Source organism: Aethalodelphis obliquidens, unplaced genomic scaffold (assembly GCF_003676395.1).
Source record: "Aethalodelphis obliquidens isolate GAN/ISIS:26980383/991018 unplaced genomic scaffold, ASM367639v1 scaffold111, whole genome shotgun sequence".
Lineage (NCBI taxonomy): Eukaryota > Metazoa > Chordata > Mammalia > Artiodactyla > Delphinidae > Aethalodelphis > Aethalodelphis obliquidens.
The window spans coordinates 780,824-798,489 of record NW_020838055.1 but is presented as its reverse complement, the minus strand read 5'-3'; the positions used below and the strand labels follow the sequence as shown (position 1 = coordinate 798,489).

At 51.5% G+C, this 17,666-nt stretch overlaps 1 protein-coding gene across 2 annotated transcripts in view; it reads left to right on the top strand.

Annotated features, from left to right (window-relative positions):
- The window catches only part of SLC6A20 (solute carrier family 6 member 20), an 87,765-nt gene that overhangs the window by 48,867 nt on the left and 21,232 nt on the right, over positions 1–17,666 (top strand). For both annotated transcript variants that reach the window (XM_027097040.1, XM_027097039.1), the window contains 3 exons: positions 11,617–11,757; positions 13,442–13,533; positions 17,422–17,649. In XM_027097040.1, coding sequence (XP_026952841.1) covers positions 11,617–11,757; positions 13,442–13,533; positions 17,422–17,649 — 461 coding nt within the window. The remainder of the gene's footprint in view (positions 1–11,616; positions 11,758–13,441; positions 13,534–17,421; positions 17,650–17,666) is intronic.

Sequence of the window (17,666 nt, the reverse complement as noted above, 5' to 3'; positions counted from 1 at the left end):
TGTGTGTGTGTGTGTGTGTGTGTGTGTGTGTGTGTGTGTGTGTGTGTTGTGGTGTCTTCTGTACTCAGCGTGAGTGGTTTTTTTCACCATAGAGGACAATGAAAGATGTTAGACCAAAGTATTTACTAGGTTTAACCTGTTCAAGAAGACCAACATAAAACACTACTCCCTCACTCTCACCCACCCCTCCCAGCTCAAAAAAAAAACTTGACAGAAGATTAATGTACAGTTTTTTAAAAAAATAGTGCATTCTTAATCCTCTAACTCCTTTTTTTAATTTGAAAGGCATATATATATATATATATCTCATAAGTATGTGAAGTACGTGTATTCCCATATGCTCCAACAGCTTCATAACTGACTTTCAGAAGAATTATTTGTCAGGATGAGATTTCCACATCATTCGGCATTCAGCACACCTACCCACGATACCGTTATCCTGCTACACATTTCCCAAACATGAGGCCAGGTGAGCCTTGCTGTCACGTGACTATTTAATTCCTTATTTCTAACAACAGCATTACCTGAGTAGTCTGCAGGTGGACACTGTTAAGGTGGGGTAGTTCTGAGGTGGAATATAATTGACGCTCGAACAACATGGAGGTGAAGGGCGTCCATCCTGCACGCTGTTGAAAATCCCTGAAAATCCGCATATGACTAACAGTTGGCGCTCCGTATCCACAGTTCCTCCATATCTGCGGTTCAGCCCACTGGGGATTATATAGTATTGTAGTACTTACTACTGAAAAAAGTCTGAGTATAAGTGGACCCATGCAGTTCAAACCCAGTGTTGTTCAAGGGTCAACTGTATATATAAATTGCTAGGGAAACGGCAAGACCTTCAAGACCCAGGAAAAGAAAGAAGAAATCTTGTGCCTGGTACAGAGTATACTTAAGCTGATAGGTGGAAAGGTAGATGGATGGATGATGGTTGACCAGCAAATGGACACTGGGGAGAGGATGGATTGGTGGGTGGGTGGAGGGACGGACTCCATGGGTCCATGGATGGACAGATGGATGGGATGGATGGGTCCAGGATGGACAGATGTAGGTTAGGTGGGTGGCGTCCTCTCGGTCATAAGTGTCTACAGAACAAAGACCAAACAGCTTATCCTGGCTTGGTAAGGACTTGACCACCTAACACCTGCCCCTGTTTCCACCTCATTTCCTGTCACTGATCTTCACGCAGCCCCCCTCCCTGCCAGCTGTTCTGAACAACTGTCCATTAGTGAGTGACCACTCTCTACCTCCACACTTTGCCCAAGCTATTCCTCCACCTGGGATGCCACTGTTAGCCTGGGGCACTTCCAGCACCTGGGCAGAAGGCCTGCACTTTGTTCTAGAGTTTCTGTCGCCCACTAGCCCCGTCTCTGTGAAGTGGTGCGGTCAGAGGAGGCACCCAATGAATATTTGTTGCATGAAGAAGCCATGTCTGTTATGAAAAGCCGCAGAGTTCGTGAGGCAGGGGTGCTGGTGGTTTTCCGAAGCCTTTCACTGCCCAACAGTGTCACCTACATTAAGTGATTTCTGTTTACACTCCCGTTCTGTACCTGACAGGTAACCAACCGCATCATGAAAGGCTCCAGAGGGGCGTCTAACTTCCCTCTACACAGAGCCCTGGCTTCCACCACCCAGCCCCCCGCCAGCCAGCAAAGAGCTTGTTTATAAACCGCAGAGCCAGGCTGCGCCAAAATACTTCCCAGAATAAAAAGGATTAGGGGTCCGTGCTCCTTCCCATGAGGCTTCCTTCCTGCTCTGTGGGCCAGGCGGCACCAGGAATGTTAATTCTGAAGATTACATTCCAGGTGCCAGCACCCGACGCTAGAACAAAGGAAAGGCAGCTGAAGGAACTGCACAAAATCTGTGCTTGATAGTCAGCAGGCCTTGGAGACCAAGTCAAAGTCTAAGGCCGTGGTCGTTCAGGAAGAAATTGGGATGCAAATGTGTTGTATACCAACATGTGGAAAATGAGTGCACCTGCTGTTGACTTTTACATAAATGTGCTCAAATCATGGAAGAAACGTGGAAGAATGAGAACACTGATGTGGCTCATGGAAATGTGGACTTTTTTTCCCCTAAATTTTCTCTGTATGATATTTAACCCATAAAGAGGGGCAGTCAGAAGACACCTGACTAGGCAGTGGGACAATGACACTTTTCCTCAAAGCCCCTTCTGCTCCTCTCTGGTGCTTAGGTCATTGCATCTCAGACTTTGCCCACCGAAGCTTCTTGGTAAACTACAGACTGCTGGCCCCGCCCCTAGAGATTCTGATTTGGAGAACTGTGGGGGAGGGCAGGATTCTGCATTTCTGACAAGCTCCTAAGTGATGCCAATGGATGCTGCTGGTCCATGGACCACACTTTAGAGGAATCCCCCACCCCAGACCACCAGCTGCTGGGAGGCAGGCGGTGGGGTGCCAATAATGTAGAACAACTGGCTTTTGGAGGGAGGAGCAGGACCTAATTTATAGCATTTGCTGATGACCATGGTGTAAATACTCCCACTGTGGCCAAGTTCAGACTAACCAGTGGAATGTCTGGGAATGTGGGGTTGGGAGGAGATGTGCAGCTCCTGAGAGCTGGTGTGAGCCAGCCCCGGCATGCCTGGAGCCACAGCCCTTCGGGGCAGCACCCAGCCTGGGACTGAGCCACACCAGGCCAGTTCACAGATGGACGGGTGGGCAGCACGACGGCTGCTCCCTTGTGTAGTGTGTGCACGTGTGTGTTGTGCTCAGTCTCTGGCCCTTGGTGTTTCTACAGTGCTCCTGGATGGAACAGAAACCTGAGTTTCAGAGGTTGTAAAGTATCAAACACAATTTGTAAAGTAAGCTCAAGAGGCTGGGTCCCAGCCGTCAGAAAATGTCCCCGGGAGTGCCATATCTGCTGCTCATCCTGGGATTTCCAAATTCATTCCTGGTGACAGCCACACTCCTGGGCTCCTGACATGTGCCAGGCGCATGTAGGGTGGACACGGGACTGAGGCAGAGATGTGATGAGGGTTAGGTTGGGGTTAGGCTGGGCCTGTAATAAGGAAGAACCTTTATATTCTATCACAAGTTAATCAGTAAAGGGATGTTGCCTATAAGCTTAAATTATACATAATGGCCCATCTCTGGGAACCCTGGCGCCCAGGTAAGGAGCATTAAGCTAAAATACTTTTGTTTAGCTCACAGCAAACATCCTGACGAGGCTCACCTGTGAATGGCTGCATCCCCGCACCCCCCACCCCCCACCCCAGGCTGACCGGAACCAGGAAATGCTTGGCTTTACTCCCTCCCCTTTAGTATAAAAGACCCTGAATGCTAAGGCATTCATTAGGCAAGATGGTTCTCTGGGAGACGAATCCACCATCTTCTCAGTTTGCTGGCTTTCTGGGTAAAGTCACTATTCCTTCCCCCAGCAGCTCATCTCTAGATTTATTGGCCTGTCGTGCAGTACAAGCTTGGACTCGGTAACAAATTTTGGGTTGGGGAATTTTCCGGTAAGGCCCTAGCAGCTGCTGGAGACCACTTGTCCAGAGAATCTGCCCTTCAAAATTCCCCAAAGTGGCACTGGCTGCCCCAGTGCTAGGCAATTGGAACAGGAATTGACATTTGGGAGCCGACGGGTTCCATACAGTAGGGTAAGTCACTCCGGTGTGTACAGCTGGAAACTTTATTTCCTCTCCATTTGGGGCTTTTTCTCCAAAATAAGCCAGTTTGTTTTGTATTTGAGTGGGGTACCCTGTTGGAGAGAGGAAAGAGTTGTTGGACTTTTACCCGGTTCGTTTGCTTCTTTGGATGCTAGCGTTGGCATGTGCCATTTGTGTTTTGTTTGTTTTGAATTTCTGTCTTTAAAAATGGAGAATGTTTCAACTATCCCTAAAGAAAGCCCTCTGGGGCTTCCCTGGTGGTGCAGTGGTTGAGAGTCCGCCTGCTGATGCAGGGGACGCGGGTTCGTGCCCCGGTCCGGGAATGATCCCACATGCCGCGGAGCGGCTGGGCCCGTGAGCCATGGCCGCTGAGCCTGCGCGTCCGGAGCCTGTGCTCCGCAACGGGATAGGCCGCAGCAGTGAGAGGCCCGCGTACCGCAAAAAAAAAAAAAAAAGTCCTCTGAGGTGTGTTTTGGATAAGTGATCTGATTACAGCCATGACCCATGAGTAGAAGGTGATGATATTTTATTGTAACATTGTGTGGCCACAGTACTTGTTAGAAACTCCACAAGGGGTTTAGGCAGAGTTATCTTGGGACCCCGTGCACCGTATACTGCTACCCTTGCTGTGTTAATTACGTCGTTTGTGGTCTCCTGTGTCGTTGGTATATGTAAAACCCCAAGACCAAACTTGAGGGTTTATTTAGATTTTCTGTTTGTTCTTTGGGTTTTTTGTTTCATTTTGTTTGGTACTCTTTCTCTATTTACAGCCAAATCAATTTTCTGATATTTAAAACTCTTAGTGCTGTCAGATGGAGGAAAGGAATAGAAAAGCGGGGGGGAAGACCTGTCTGTAGGACATTCCCAGGGAGAAGAGAAAGGTTTCACTTGGTTCCTAAAATCACCAAAAACCCCAGCCCAGAATTCCTCCCGGTTGGCTGATGCCAAGGCAAAAAGGCATCCTTTTAATTGTTAGAGATGATTAATTGCTATTTATGGTTTTATGGTGGCTTTTCTGTGAAGAAGTGGGGAAGAATGATGACATTCTTTACGTGCAAGTATTTGTGCTGTTACATCAGGGAAAATAAGAGAAAGAAAGGAATGAGAGTGAGGATAGGTTGCTTCAGACCTTAACTCCTCCAGCTGAGCTCGGGACTGCCCCTCCTTCTAGGGATCAACTAGAAAATCCTGTGTTAGTTCCTGGGGCACAGGGGCCTGGTATGGTATTGCCATCTAAGACCCGACAGGGCACCCAGTTGGGGTGAGGAGCTGCTCCCGGGGCAGGAGTTTCCCTTACCCCGTTATCTCATAGGGGGCCTAAATGCCAACAGCCAGCCAGCTGGGTTTCTCAGCCTTGTTTATTTGAAAAAATTGCAACCCTCCTTTATAGGGAGCGCTCCTACACCTGAACCCACTTGGCAGTACCAACAGCTGAACCAAATTGGAACCCAATGAGGGAGGACTGCACTTATTAGAGCATTACTTATCAGTGCATCTTGGCAGGGCTTTGAAAAGGGGAGCCAAAGCAAAAAGAGGTTGAACAAAATTCAGCAAAAAAACAAATGAAGACCCCTCTGAATTCTTGGAGAAGATTTATCAGGCCTACAGACGTTATACTAATGCAGATCGTGTGGCCCCTGAAAATATTAGAATTGTAAATTTGACCTTTTTTACGGAGGGCAAAGTGCCTTATATCAGGAGAAAGTTGAAAAAATCAGAGGATTCATTTGAAATGAACCCTTCTCAATTGGTAGATGTTGCTTTTCAAAGTGTTCAACAGGGCTTCCCTGGTGGCGCAGTGGTTAAGACTCCACCTGCCAACGCAGGGGACATGGTTCGAGCCCTGGTCCGGGAAGATCCCACGTGCCGCAGAGCACCTAAGCCCATGCGCCACAACTACTGAGCCTGCGCTCTGCAGCCCGCTAGCCACAACTACTGAGCTTGGGAGCCACGACTACTGAAGCCTGCATGCCTAGAGCCCGTGCTTCGCAACAAGAGAAGCCACCACAATGAGAAGCCTGTGCACTGCAATGAAGAGTAGCCCCCGCTTGCTGCAACTAGAGAAAGCCTGCATACAGCAACAAAGACCCAACACAGCCAAAAATAAATAAAATAAAATTAAGAAAAAAATAAAAGTGTTCAACAGGGAACAACAACAGAAGAAAGAAGATGCAAAATGAAACGCCACTTTTGTGGCAGTGGCATTGAATTCCCTGAAGGTGAGTAGTTGGGAGAGAGGTAAGTCACCGTTGGGGTGGGAACAGTGCACCTGCTGTAAGGAGGAGGAACATTGGAAAACAGGTTGCCCTAGGCTAAAACATAAGAAGAAAAACAGAGATGAGAGCCTCTCATACTATAGAAAGGAACACTGGTGAATGAAGAGGCCAGGGTCTCCCTTGGACTTGAGGTGCCTAATTCCCTACAGGAACCCCGGGTGAAATTGACAGTGGGGAATGAGCTGATTAACTTTCTGATCGACCTCACCCTGAAGTTTTTCACCAGAACAGCTTGACATCAGAGTCCCACCAGAGCAGGCTTTAAGCCTACAGATGGTGCTCATGAAAACCCCAGGAAGGGAGCAGCTCTTCCCCCATGCTCCCCACCCTCCCCAGGTCAATGAAAAGGTAAGACCAGAAGTGTGTGCTAACGGCACCCCAGGGAGGGCCAGAAACACATGACCAACACGAATCCCATTAAAAAGGGATGCTGGGAGGTGAGCACCCTTGCCCGAGTGGTTAAAGGCACGGCCGGTCGTGGGCGCCGCTGGAGGGGCACAGGCTCCGAGGGCACCATGAGACCCGAGGCAGCGGCCGGAGCCCGGGAGGCACAGGGACGCATCTGTCACTGCCCTGGGGACGGTCCCCCAGGACCACCACTGCCACGACCGAGAGCCAAACACCATGGAGGCCTTGGATCCTGACCCCCCAGGTTGCTGACCCCACCAGAACTGGAAGCCAGCTTGAGGCTGGGTATGACCAACAAACCTTTGGATCGAAGGGGGCCTTTGGGTTTCAGCATCCTGTAAGACTTTATTTACCCATTTCTAAGCATCAAGAGTATCTGCAGAGTTCCGGGGAGAGGGTGCTGGCCAGTTTCCCCGTGCAAGCCACCATTCACTTCTATCACAATGAGTCCAATTCAGATGAGGAGGAAGGAGCCCAGCCCTTCCGCCTTCAGTGTCAGGAGGCGCACGATGGCCCAGGAGGAAAGGGCAGAGACCGGCTGACAAACCCAGGATGGCAACCTGGAGGCTGCAGTGGCCTCAGTGGTAAGGGTTCGCTCCACCCCCCTGACTCTCTGGAGGATGCTGGGTACCCCTCATCCAAATAAGTCTGTCTCTCCTGCACCAGACCAACTCACATGTGCCCTATGGGACAACCCTTGGGGACAGACGCGCCAGGACACTTTGCATTTCAACTGGGTGTACAAGGACTTGACTTTCTCTGGCCAGCGCCCCACTCGTGGCAAGGACTCAGCTTTTACTAATCCTTCTCCTAGTGATTCTTTGTGCCTCATTTATACCTTTGAGAAAGGATTCTAGGACCAAGAGGTTTGCATCCACATGGATTGCTATCAGGCGGGGCCAACTTTCAAAGTATGTTCAGCAATGTCACTGTGCTGATCAAACAACAAATTATTCCATATCGATTAATAACCCACCCTCGCCTCTCACTTAACCTGAGACCCTTTATTTGGCTTTTTCCACTTTTGTAAAAATGATTCAGATATTGTCCAAGGCTGGTGTGGTTGCTGAGTGACATTCAGAAAAATAAAAACTTATTTATAAAAAGCACACAAACACACTGAATAATTTCCGTATAAGTAACACAAATAAAAAGATAAGGATCTGGGGGGGGACCATTCTGGATAAAAACACATGACGCTTGTCTAAGGGCTGTGTGTATGAATAGGGAGACGAGCTTTAACTCTTAGTTGGGGACCGCTTGGGGCTTCCTACTTGACTAGAGTAACACTGTTTTCAATCAAAGTACCTAATGTAATATTATTTTCAGCTTTTTATACTTTGATGACCAAATGAGTGTATTTGTCAAGGCTTTTTACTTAACTATTTTACATGTTGTTGTCTTCCCCGTTTCTACTTGAAATAAATATTTTGAGAGATTAAAAAAAAAAGGGACGCTGGGACGATCTCCTCTGAGGCAAGAGAATCACTTCTTCCATTGATAGACTTGTCAAAATACCAGCCAGTGTATTCAGAAAAGGGCAAGGTGAGGGCCGAAGAGTGGAGTTTCACTTGGACCACACCTCGGCTGGCTGGGAATGTAGTGCACAAGGAATTGCTTTGATCCCTGAGGCATCTTGGACACCGTACTGCGGCACATTCATAATAGCGTCCGTTAGGGAGAGATGCCACCTTACAATGGATTCAAAAGTCAGGGGAGTTCCCAGGCGGTCCAGTGGTTAGGACTTGGTGCTTTCACTGCCAAGGGCACGAGTTCAGTCCCTGGTCGAGGAACTAAGATCCTGCAAGCCACTCAGCACAGCCATAAAAAAAAGAAAGCATATAATGGGGCCTAACCTACAAAAGACCATCCAGCAGGTCACTCAGAATTGCATGATTTGTGCTAAAAATAACCCAAAGGTGGCTATTGGACCTCCCCAGATGGGGACCCAACACAGGAACCTGCGCCACTGAGGACTGGACTCAAATGCCTTGAGCTGCAGGAAGTCAAGTCAGCTGAAATGCACAAAGGAAGCTTTGAGTAAAGCCCTTCCTGGGGACAGTGTGGGCCTCAGTGTGTCAAGAACGTGTCTGTCAAAGGTGTTTGTTGTGGCAATGTGGCTGATGACAGCAAGAATGACCCACCGATGGAAGCAGCTGGCTTCACAGCTCAAGGGGATTATCTTGAACCATCAAGGCCAAATCAGTGCTGCATGTGCACCTGTACCGAATTGTCACAGAGCTCACATTGCTTGCAGGTTTGCTGGGCTGAAGAAGATTGATCGTTTGGGGGACAAGCTGGAAGATGGCCCCCTTCTTAATCTGGGGATGCTGCCATCATTGATATGGTTCCTGGAAAGCCCATGAGTGTTGAGAGCTTCTCTGACTCTCCTCCTCTGGGCCATTTTGCTGTTTGTGACATGAGAGACAGTTACTTTGGGTGTCATCAAAGCAGTGGGCAAAAAGTCAGCTGGAGCTGGCAGGGTCACCAAGTCTGCCCAGAAAGCTCAGAAGGCTAAGTGAATATTATTCCCCGATACCTGCCACCCGAGTCTTAATCAGTGGTGGAAGGATGGTCTCAGAACCGCTTGTCCTAATTGACCATTTAAGTTTAATAGTAAAAGACTGGTTAATGATAACAGTGCATCATAAAACCTTCAGAAGGAAAGGAGAATGTTTTGTGGACCATTTGTTTTTGTGTGTGGCAGTGTAAGGTTCTTAGTTTTTAAACTCAGTACTCTTTAATTGGTTAAAGCCCTCCTTGAGGAAATTATCCCCTGATTTGGATTAAGGCATTGGAACTACATTCATCCTGGAGACCACAATCAACAGGGAAAACTGAGAGAGTGAATACTAATTTGACTTGGGATAAGGCCTTACCAGTTGCCCTGCTGTGAATCAGTGGCTCCCAGAAGCAGGCTTAAATAAGTCCCTTTGAAATGTTGTGTGGTAGGGCTTTTTTGAGGTATAAATTTTGAGGGCTTTTGAGGGCTTTTTTTTGGTATAAAATGTGATGGGTTGAGGTTCATTGTTTCTGCATATGGATGTTCAGTGTTCCAGCATAATTTGTTGAGAAAGTGATCACAGAGCAGATCCATTGGGATTGTGTGTGTGTTTGGATGGTTGGGCAGTGGGAGGGGTGATAGAAGTTACTGAAGGGCAGCGCTAAGGAACCCATCTGGGCACCAGGCCTTGAATGTCCAACCTTCCCACAGGCAGTGGACCATCGAGCAGGCTCTGTGAAAGAGAAAACCCTTCCGTGGACCTTGCCAGGCCTCCTGTGGCTACTGTTTAACATCTTGGGTGAAAATAATCTTTTCTTATAACCACTGAGGGTTCGAATACTGCTCCAGGCAGGTTGTGCCAACGCAACCTATATTGATGGGTATATGGTGGGTGGGAGCCCCTGACAGCCTCGTGGACCCCTTGCTGTTGAGGGGAGCCGGGTAAGATGCTGCAACACCTCCCTGCTGGGCAGGAAGGGAGCAGGGTCTGGCAGAGTCTTCAAAGCAGGGTCCAGAAATGAGGGGGCAGGATTCGTTGTAGTCCTTGATGTAAGCAGGGAGGACGAAGCTGGGAGCGCGGAGGTCTGGTGATGTGGGGCCCGCTCTCCCGAGCACACGCTGGCACCTTTCTCTCCGTCGTGAGAGGGCCTTGCGGGGGCTCTGCTTGGCCTTGGTGCCAGCCATTCTCCTTCTGGGATTTCTGTCCCGAGGAAATAATCAAACACGTGGACCAGGCTTTGTTTAGGACGGCAGAAAACTGGCAACAGCCTAAGTGCCTGAGGACTGATGTGATGAAAGACGTTCTAGGCTCATTCTCCCAGTGGAATGTTGTGCAGCTTCTTAAGGGGTGGTGGGAAGGTATACGGCGTGGTCGAGAGAACGACGGTGAGATCCTGTTGGGAGAGAAAAGTGGGTTATAGGACAGTACATATGTACAATGGAGGCATTTTTGTAAATATTAGATGTTCCTGTGAACATACGTATCGTGTTGTTTACCTTAATACTTCCAGAGGCAGTTCCTTCTGTAACCAGCCTTTAATCCCTGCAGCTGTAGAGTCAGGGTTTTCTTTTAATCAGAAGTCCTGCCCTCCTCTCCCAGTGAACCGTTTTTCAGGTCCACTGCCAAGGAGCTAGGAGCTGGGGGAGGGATGTCCGAGGGGCTGCAGAGGAGGGGGCGGGACCAGCAGGAGAAGCAGTGGGGCAGCCGGGGTGGGGGACGCCCCCGCAGGCTGCCGTCTCTGTCCGTGTGTCTGGCAGTGGGGGGCCTTTTGTAGCTCCGTTCACACGTCCTGGCTCCCCACTCTCACTGAGGGCCATTGTCTGCAGGTGGTTCCTTGGGAACCAGTGGGTTTAAAATTTGAACTAGTCATAATACCCTTTATTAAAATGAAAACTTAGGCTGAAGGCCACCGTATAAAACGGATATACATCCAACAGAGGTGCTCTGTAAAGGGAGCTGGTGGCCTGGGCTCAGTCTATCGGGGACCTCCTTGTCTCCACACATACATAGCCATCCCTTGCCTCATCTCTGAAGACAAAGGCCCAGAGGAGTATTCTGTGGCTCCAATCATGAAGCAGCTGAAATTCCTCTGCCCAGGTGATCCCTCGTGGGCAGGGAGCAGGGCTGCTCCTCTCGCGTCCATCCTACACTCAGCTCAGGGCCCGGCCCAGAGGAAGCGTTTAGTAAAACAGCTGTTTGGTGTAATACCTCCACCCAGGTGGTGGGGCACCATCTGGGCCATGTCAGAAGCCCAAAGGAAGTGTGTGGAGGTGGGTGGCTGGCTGACTGGATTCAGAGGTGATGTTCAAAACGTTTAACCACTCAGTGGTCCAGACTCTGATCAGCTATTAGTTGCTACGACAGAAGTGGAATGGGGGTTTCTGGCAGAGGGGCTGGGGCAGCTGAGGCCTTGAGGAAGGCGCTCAAGGCTCTTGGCATTGGTGGCAATTTACCACCCAGGATGGGCGTATTAAACGATCTTAACAACTGATGTGGCTGCATGTCGTCCATGGATGGAATGATGAGTAGAAAGACAAAAGGATAGAGGGACAGCTGGATGGATGGAAAGACAGAAGAGTGGATGGGTGGAAGGATGGAGGATGAGTAGAAAGAGGAAGAGGGATTCCGAGGGAAAGATAAAATACAGGAAGGAATGGAGGATGGATGGAAAGGTAGAAGGATGAATAGACTAGTGGAAAGACGGGAGGGTGGATGGAAGGCCTTTTGCACAGAGGTTAGGTGGGTTCCAGAGTAAAGCCCTGGGTGATGGCCTGGTTTCGGCTCTGGACACCCACAGGTAGTTTCCTGGTGCCCTACATCATCATGCTCACCGTGGAGGGCATGCCGCTCCTGTACCTGGAACTGGCAGTGGGGCAGCGCATGCGCCAGGGCAGCATCGGCGCCTGGAGGACCATCAACCCCTACCTCAGTGGCGTTGGTAAGTGGGTGCTTTCCAGTCCTCTCCCACCTGTGGACCCCCAGACTGTGTTTTGGGCAGGAGAAGGTGACAGTGGGGGGAGTCCCTTGGCAAAGCTGCTGGAGCAAGGGGCAAGCATGAGGCCCCAGAGAGAGCCCTTGAGTGGGGCGGGCAGAAGGCCCAGGAGGGGTGCCATAGAATGTGCACTGAGAGGGGCCGGATTTCTTACCCATGGGACGGTGACAGAGGGAGGATGCACACCCCCTGGGGAACTGATGCCACATTGCTTCTCTGGGGCTCAGTTTGCTCATTTGTAACAGGGAAACAGCTGCCCAAGAAAGGAGCTGTAGCTCAGTGTCCTGGCCAGCAACCATTCTGGGAACCCGTATAACAGCTCCCTCTGTCACTGAGCACCTGCTCTGTGCAAGGTGCTGGCCTGTCTGTGTATGTGTGTGAGCTCATTTAATCTTCATCACACCAGAGCGGCTGTGGGTGCCGTTAACATCTCCAGTGCGTGGAGGCCGAGGCACAGTGGATGGCAAGAGGGGCACTGCTTTCCATCCTGCCTCCCCTGAGTTACTCTGAGCCAGTGTCCGGGGTGCCCGCGGGAGATCTTTGCCCGACCTGTGCGGCCCTCTTGGGCCGGGGCTCCTCTGCTGAACTTTGACCAGCAGTGGCCACGGTCCGTTCTGCTCACCTCTCCCACCCCCCAGGCAGAAAGGGGGACAGGAAAGTTTCGGGAGCAAGGAGGATGTGAACTTGGATGTGACTCAGTCTCAGATGCAGAAGAAATGTGTCCGGTGGCCTCACGAATCACCTCCAAATCGAACTGCCTCCTCATCTTAATATTTAACACAGAGGTGTGTGGTTTTACAACTGGCCCGAGTTATCAATCACAGAGGCCTTCTCTGAGGCAGCATTTGCTGAATAGGAAAAATACCAGATGTTGGTGCCAATCGGGGATGCTCGTGAATGTTTAACAACCAGCTCGGTGGGGTGGGGTGGGGGAGGGGAAGGCCTGGTTGTAGCATTTACTGATCCTGGTGGTGTAACTACTGCCACCACGGCCACCGTCGACTTCTAAGGAGATGTCCCGGAGCCTGGGGTTGGGCAGAGCTGTGCACAGCGGCTCTCGGGGCTGGTGAGGGCCAGCTCCAGGACACTACTGGTTCCCCACAGGGCTGACCAGGTCAGGGGTAGCCCCCATCCCCCCCACTCCTGACACACCTCCTCACGCCATGTTCCCCACCACTGCTGGGCAGGGTTTGGCACAAAGTGACCCAGCTTCAGGTGAGCCAGGGAGAGAGCAACTGTTATGTCTGGCATCAGTGACAAAGTGCTTCTCACACTAGGTGCGAATCCTAGTCGTGCCACTTAATAGGTGTGTGGTCTTGGGCGAGTGCTGTGTCTCAGTTTCCCTCTCTGCGAAGTAGGCATAACATGGCATTTCACAACATCGTTGTGAGGACCTAAGCACATCAAAAGAACATCACAGGCCTCATGCCCCAGAAGATGGGGAGAGAGGTTGTGGAAGAGACTAACCCTTAGGAAGTGCTCGCAGGTGCCAGGTCACAAACCTGGTTTTGCCGTCCCAGGGCGGGCCCTGCAGGCATGTCCTGGGGGCTCTGGGCGGGACCCCTGCTGCCGCATCCAGGCAGGCGGGGTAGGGGCCGTGCTCAGCACCCTCTGCGTCCTGTCCCTGCAGGCGTGGCCAGTGTGGTGGTGTCCTTCTTCCTCTCCATGTACTACAATGTCATCAACGCCTGGGCCTTCTGGTACCTCTTCCACTCCTTCCAGGTGAGCGCACCCGAGCAGGGGTCAGAGAGGGAAAGGGGGAGGGCAACAGAGTGCACACTGCCGGCACATGGGTGGAGCGTGGGGGCAGCAGCCTCGAGGGAGTCAGGAGCTGTCAGGAAGTGGTGCGAAGGGCTGGGGCTGGCTGGGCGCCCCCAACCAAGCGGAGGACTTCTGAGCCAGGGATCCATGGACCCCTGCTGTTGTGTGTGATGTATGTGCACATTTTGGGGGAACAGGCCCATGGCTTTCATCGGGTTCTCTCTGAAGGATGTGACCCCCCCAAAAATATTAAGAACCACTGCAGAGGGGGCCCAGGGGGTAACATGTGGAGAGAACTGATGGGGAAGGGCTCCACCCACTGAGCATAACAGTACCGGCCTCCCTCCTCTTCCCCCTTCCTGCCTCTCATCACTTGTCCTTCTAGGTTTCTGACTCCAGGCTGGGCCCCTCCTTTTCTCTACAAAAGTTCTCCTAGAAGGACCATTGTCACCCCTGTAACACAATAGTAGCTATTCCCAAGATTAGACATTTAAAAAATGCATGTCTGATTATAACCATAGCTGATGCTCATTGTAGAAAATGTGGAAGGAAATGGAACATGTAGAGAAGAGAGGACCCTAATTCCACACCGAGAGGTGGTCTTCATATCCAAAATGGCAACTGCCCATGTTCACGTCTTTTCCTCAGAGTCTGCCTTTCACTATCAGGGACCCCACTCCTGCGGCCTCCTCCCAGATAGGAAAAGAGAGGGAGGAGACAGGAGCTCACGGGCTGGATGCCCTACCCTTTGCCACTGAGCCAAGCCTTCATGGGACAGACCCTACCTCCAAGGCCCAAAAGCTAGATGGGGCCGGTCATGGACTGTGAACTGACCCCAATTTGTGAGGCCAGTATCTGGAGCACTTGGGCACAGCCTTGAATCGTTGGGGCCCCAAGGAATGCTTGGGTTAATGACCTCAATAATCAGGAGTCAGCATCTACGCTCAGAAGGTGCCACATCCACACCCAACTCTGGCTTCCCAGTCCACCCCACCCAGGTCATCTCACTGGAAAATGCCCTGTGCATGTCCCTGACAGGAAGGACTCTGCCCTGAGCATAGCTGTAGCCCCTCATCCTTTCCCTGGCTCAACCTAGAGTTCCATGAAGACTAGCCACAACCTTGCCTGTCCTCGGCCTTCTGGGTGGAGGGCAGCTCCTCTACTCTCCAGCCTGGTAACCATTTCCCTCCTCTGTGCTGGGCTGTCATGTATGGTTGGGCAGGTTGTGCACTGCACAATGCCATTCCAATTAAGGGGTTGCCATACATGTCTCAGGCACTATATGTCTGCATACTTAAGACAGTTTTCCAAAGGTGGAAGCAGTGTGTCTTGTAACAAATCAGGATAATCTGACCATTTTCTAAAGGCAAAAATAAAGTGTCTCAAGTAAGGGAGTACTTTTTCCTATAACCCTCAGAAGTGTGAAAATCAGTGATTCCTGAAAATCACTTGATTATTCATTCCAGCCTTCAGAGATCCATGGGCCTCTCCCTTATCCCCTCTGCCCTGGAGCCTCCTTCATGGTCACATCATAATGATAGTACCTGCAGCAACAGACACTCACTTGCTGTGGACCAGGTGGAGTCACAAGCACTTCAGAACTATTCGCTCGTGTGATCATCACCGCACTCTATGGTGCTGACACAGCGCGTACCAGAGGCAGAGGGGAGTTGAGTAGCTGGGAGGCTGGATGCGGCAGCCTAGCCACAGGGTCTGTGCTCTTGTCCACCTCCCACCAGGCTGGGCTTTCCAGCTTTTCCCTGCGGGAGCACCGGGCTAACACAGATGCAGGGATCCCTGCCTGACCCACTGATTCAGAGGGGGAGAGTCTGGGTGCTGAGAATTGGTCAGTTTAAGTCCTTCTGTACTTTAAAGCTTCTCCATGTTGGCTGCTTGCTGGAATCACCTGGGGGAGCTTTTAAAATTCTGAGGCCCGGGCCCTACCCCAGACCAGTGAAATCCGAGTCACTGGCGTTGCACCCAGGCATCCGAGTTTTTAAAGCCCCCCCTCCCCGCGAGTGATTAAGTCACGTACGTGTAGCCAAGGTTGGCAGTCAGGCTGGGCTGGCAACAGCAGTGGTCCAGTGAATGGACCCAGTCAGTCCCATACGGGCCAGGCAAACCCAAGGGACTGTGGTCTGGGCTTCAGGTCCACAGGGACCCTCCCACCTGACAGGGGCTCGGTGCTGGCTGTCGCCAGACACCTCAGTTCACTCCACATGGCCATTCCTTCCACGAGTCCTCCTCGCTCAGCTGTCAAGCCTGAGTGTCTGTACAGGGCAGCTGGTTTCCAAGAGGGTGAAAGTAACAGTTGCAAGGCCTTGGGATGCCAAGGCCAGGAAGTCACACAGCTTCACTCCACTGCTTTCTGTTGATCAAAGCAAGACACAGGTCAACCCAGGTTCACAGGGAGGGGTAGTGGATGCCACCTTTCAAGAGGAGGAATTGCTGGTGGTCGCCTTTGGAAATATTTTAGGTGGCAGCTAGAAACCAGCTCTTATATTCTAGCAGGTGAGGGGCCCCCTGTTGCTGCCAGGGGTCCTACCAGCATGGGCCCCAAGCACTTTCCAGATGACAGACCTGGGCTCCAGCCACTCATGGGCAGAGTGGCCCTGGCCCATCAGGGAGTGATGCCGTTGGAGCTCATTTCTGTTTCCTGTGAAATACAGGGATTATACCCAATGGGGTTAGACTTGCTTCTGGCCGTGGAGAGTTTTTGTCTAATGAAATCTGATCAGCGAGGGGCTGGTCTTGGCAGAGCAGAGGTGGGACCCCCCAACCCCCTTCCCGCTCCAAGCCAGAATCTACCACCCGCCCCCACTCAGCTCAGAGCTTTTCTTTAGCTCTTGGCCTTGGGTCGTGTTCATTGTACATGCACCATTTAGGCTCTTTTGTTTCTAAGTGACAGAGAGCCCTGTTCAAACTACTGGAAGCAGAAGAGGCTCTTACTGGCTCTATCTACGAAGTCCAGGAGTGGAACTGCTACAGGCATAGCTTGACTCAGGCTCAAAGGAAGTCATCAGTGCTGGGTTGTCTCTGTCTTAGATGCAGAAGACGGCTGTGGTGGGGCTGAACTGCATCCCCCTCTAACTTCCAAACCCAGTGCCCGTTGTAGGAAACGCCTGTCTCCATCACCATTTAGTGAGGGCAGGACCCAAGTCTTATTCATGCTAGGACTCGCTAGGGTCTTGTGGAAATAAACAGACCACCCAAATGAGAGCAAGCAGAGGCTGTCTATCCGGAGCTCGTTAGCAGGAGGTCAGCACCTTCACTTGTATTTGGCAGAAACTCCAGGCAGGACAGGCAGAGGAGCGGGAAATCGTGCTAGTGGGAAACGGAGGGCTGCAGGTGTGCCCTGATTGGAGTGTGCTGGCGTGGAAACTGTAGCTGTGTGATTGGTGAGGGGAGCGTATTTGGCTTTTTCCACTTGGTCCTGAGTTGGAGGGAACACAGGTTTGGAAAGCTGCAGCCGGTGACCGAGTCATGTCCACTCTGGGCTGATTACTGCCGGAATTGTGGTTTGGGTTCCTGGGCTGGTGGCTGCAGAGTTCGTTTGTCAAAGATGGTCTGGCCATCGTCCCTTTGATTTGGTCTCTCAGACCCACCGTAGAGTTCGGCAGATTGGGAGTGTGGAGCCCCTCCCTGCCTGACCCCTCTGCCCAAGCCCCATCCGTGCCCGTGACAAACCCCTCGATTCCCTGTCTGCCTTCAGGGGCTTCAGCTGCCTGCCCTTTGGGGACCAGCGTCCTCTTCCAAGAGCCTCCTCTCAGGGCCACCTCCCGTCCTCCCCACCCCGACCTTTGGCCTCAGCCCTCACCTCTGTGTGTAACGTTTGTCTTGATCCCAAAGGATCCCCTGCCGTGGTCCGTGTGCCCACTGAATGGCAACCGTACGGGCTATGATGAGGAGTGTGAGAAGGCTTCCTCAACGCAGTACTTCTGGTACCGGAAAACCCTCAACATCTCGCCGTCCATCCAGGAGAGCGGGGCGGTGCAGTGGGAGCCGGCGCTGTGCCTCATCCTGGCCTGGCTCCTGGTGTACTTGTGTATCCTGCGGGGCACGGAGTCCACCGGCAAGGTGGGACGGCGGCACGG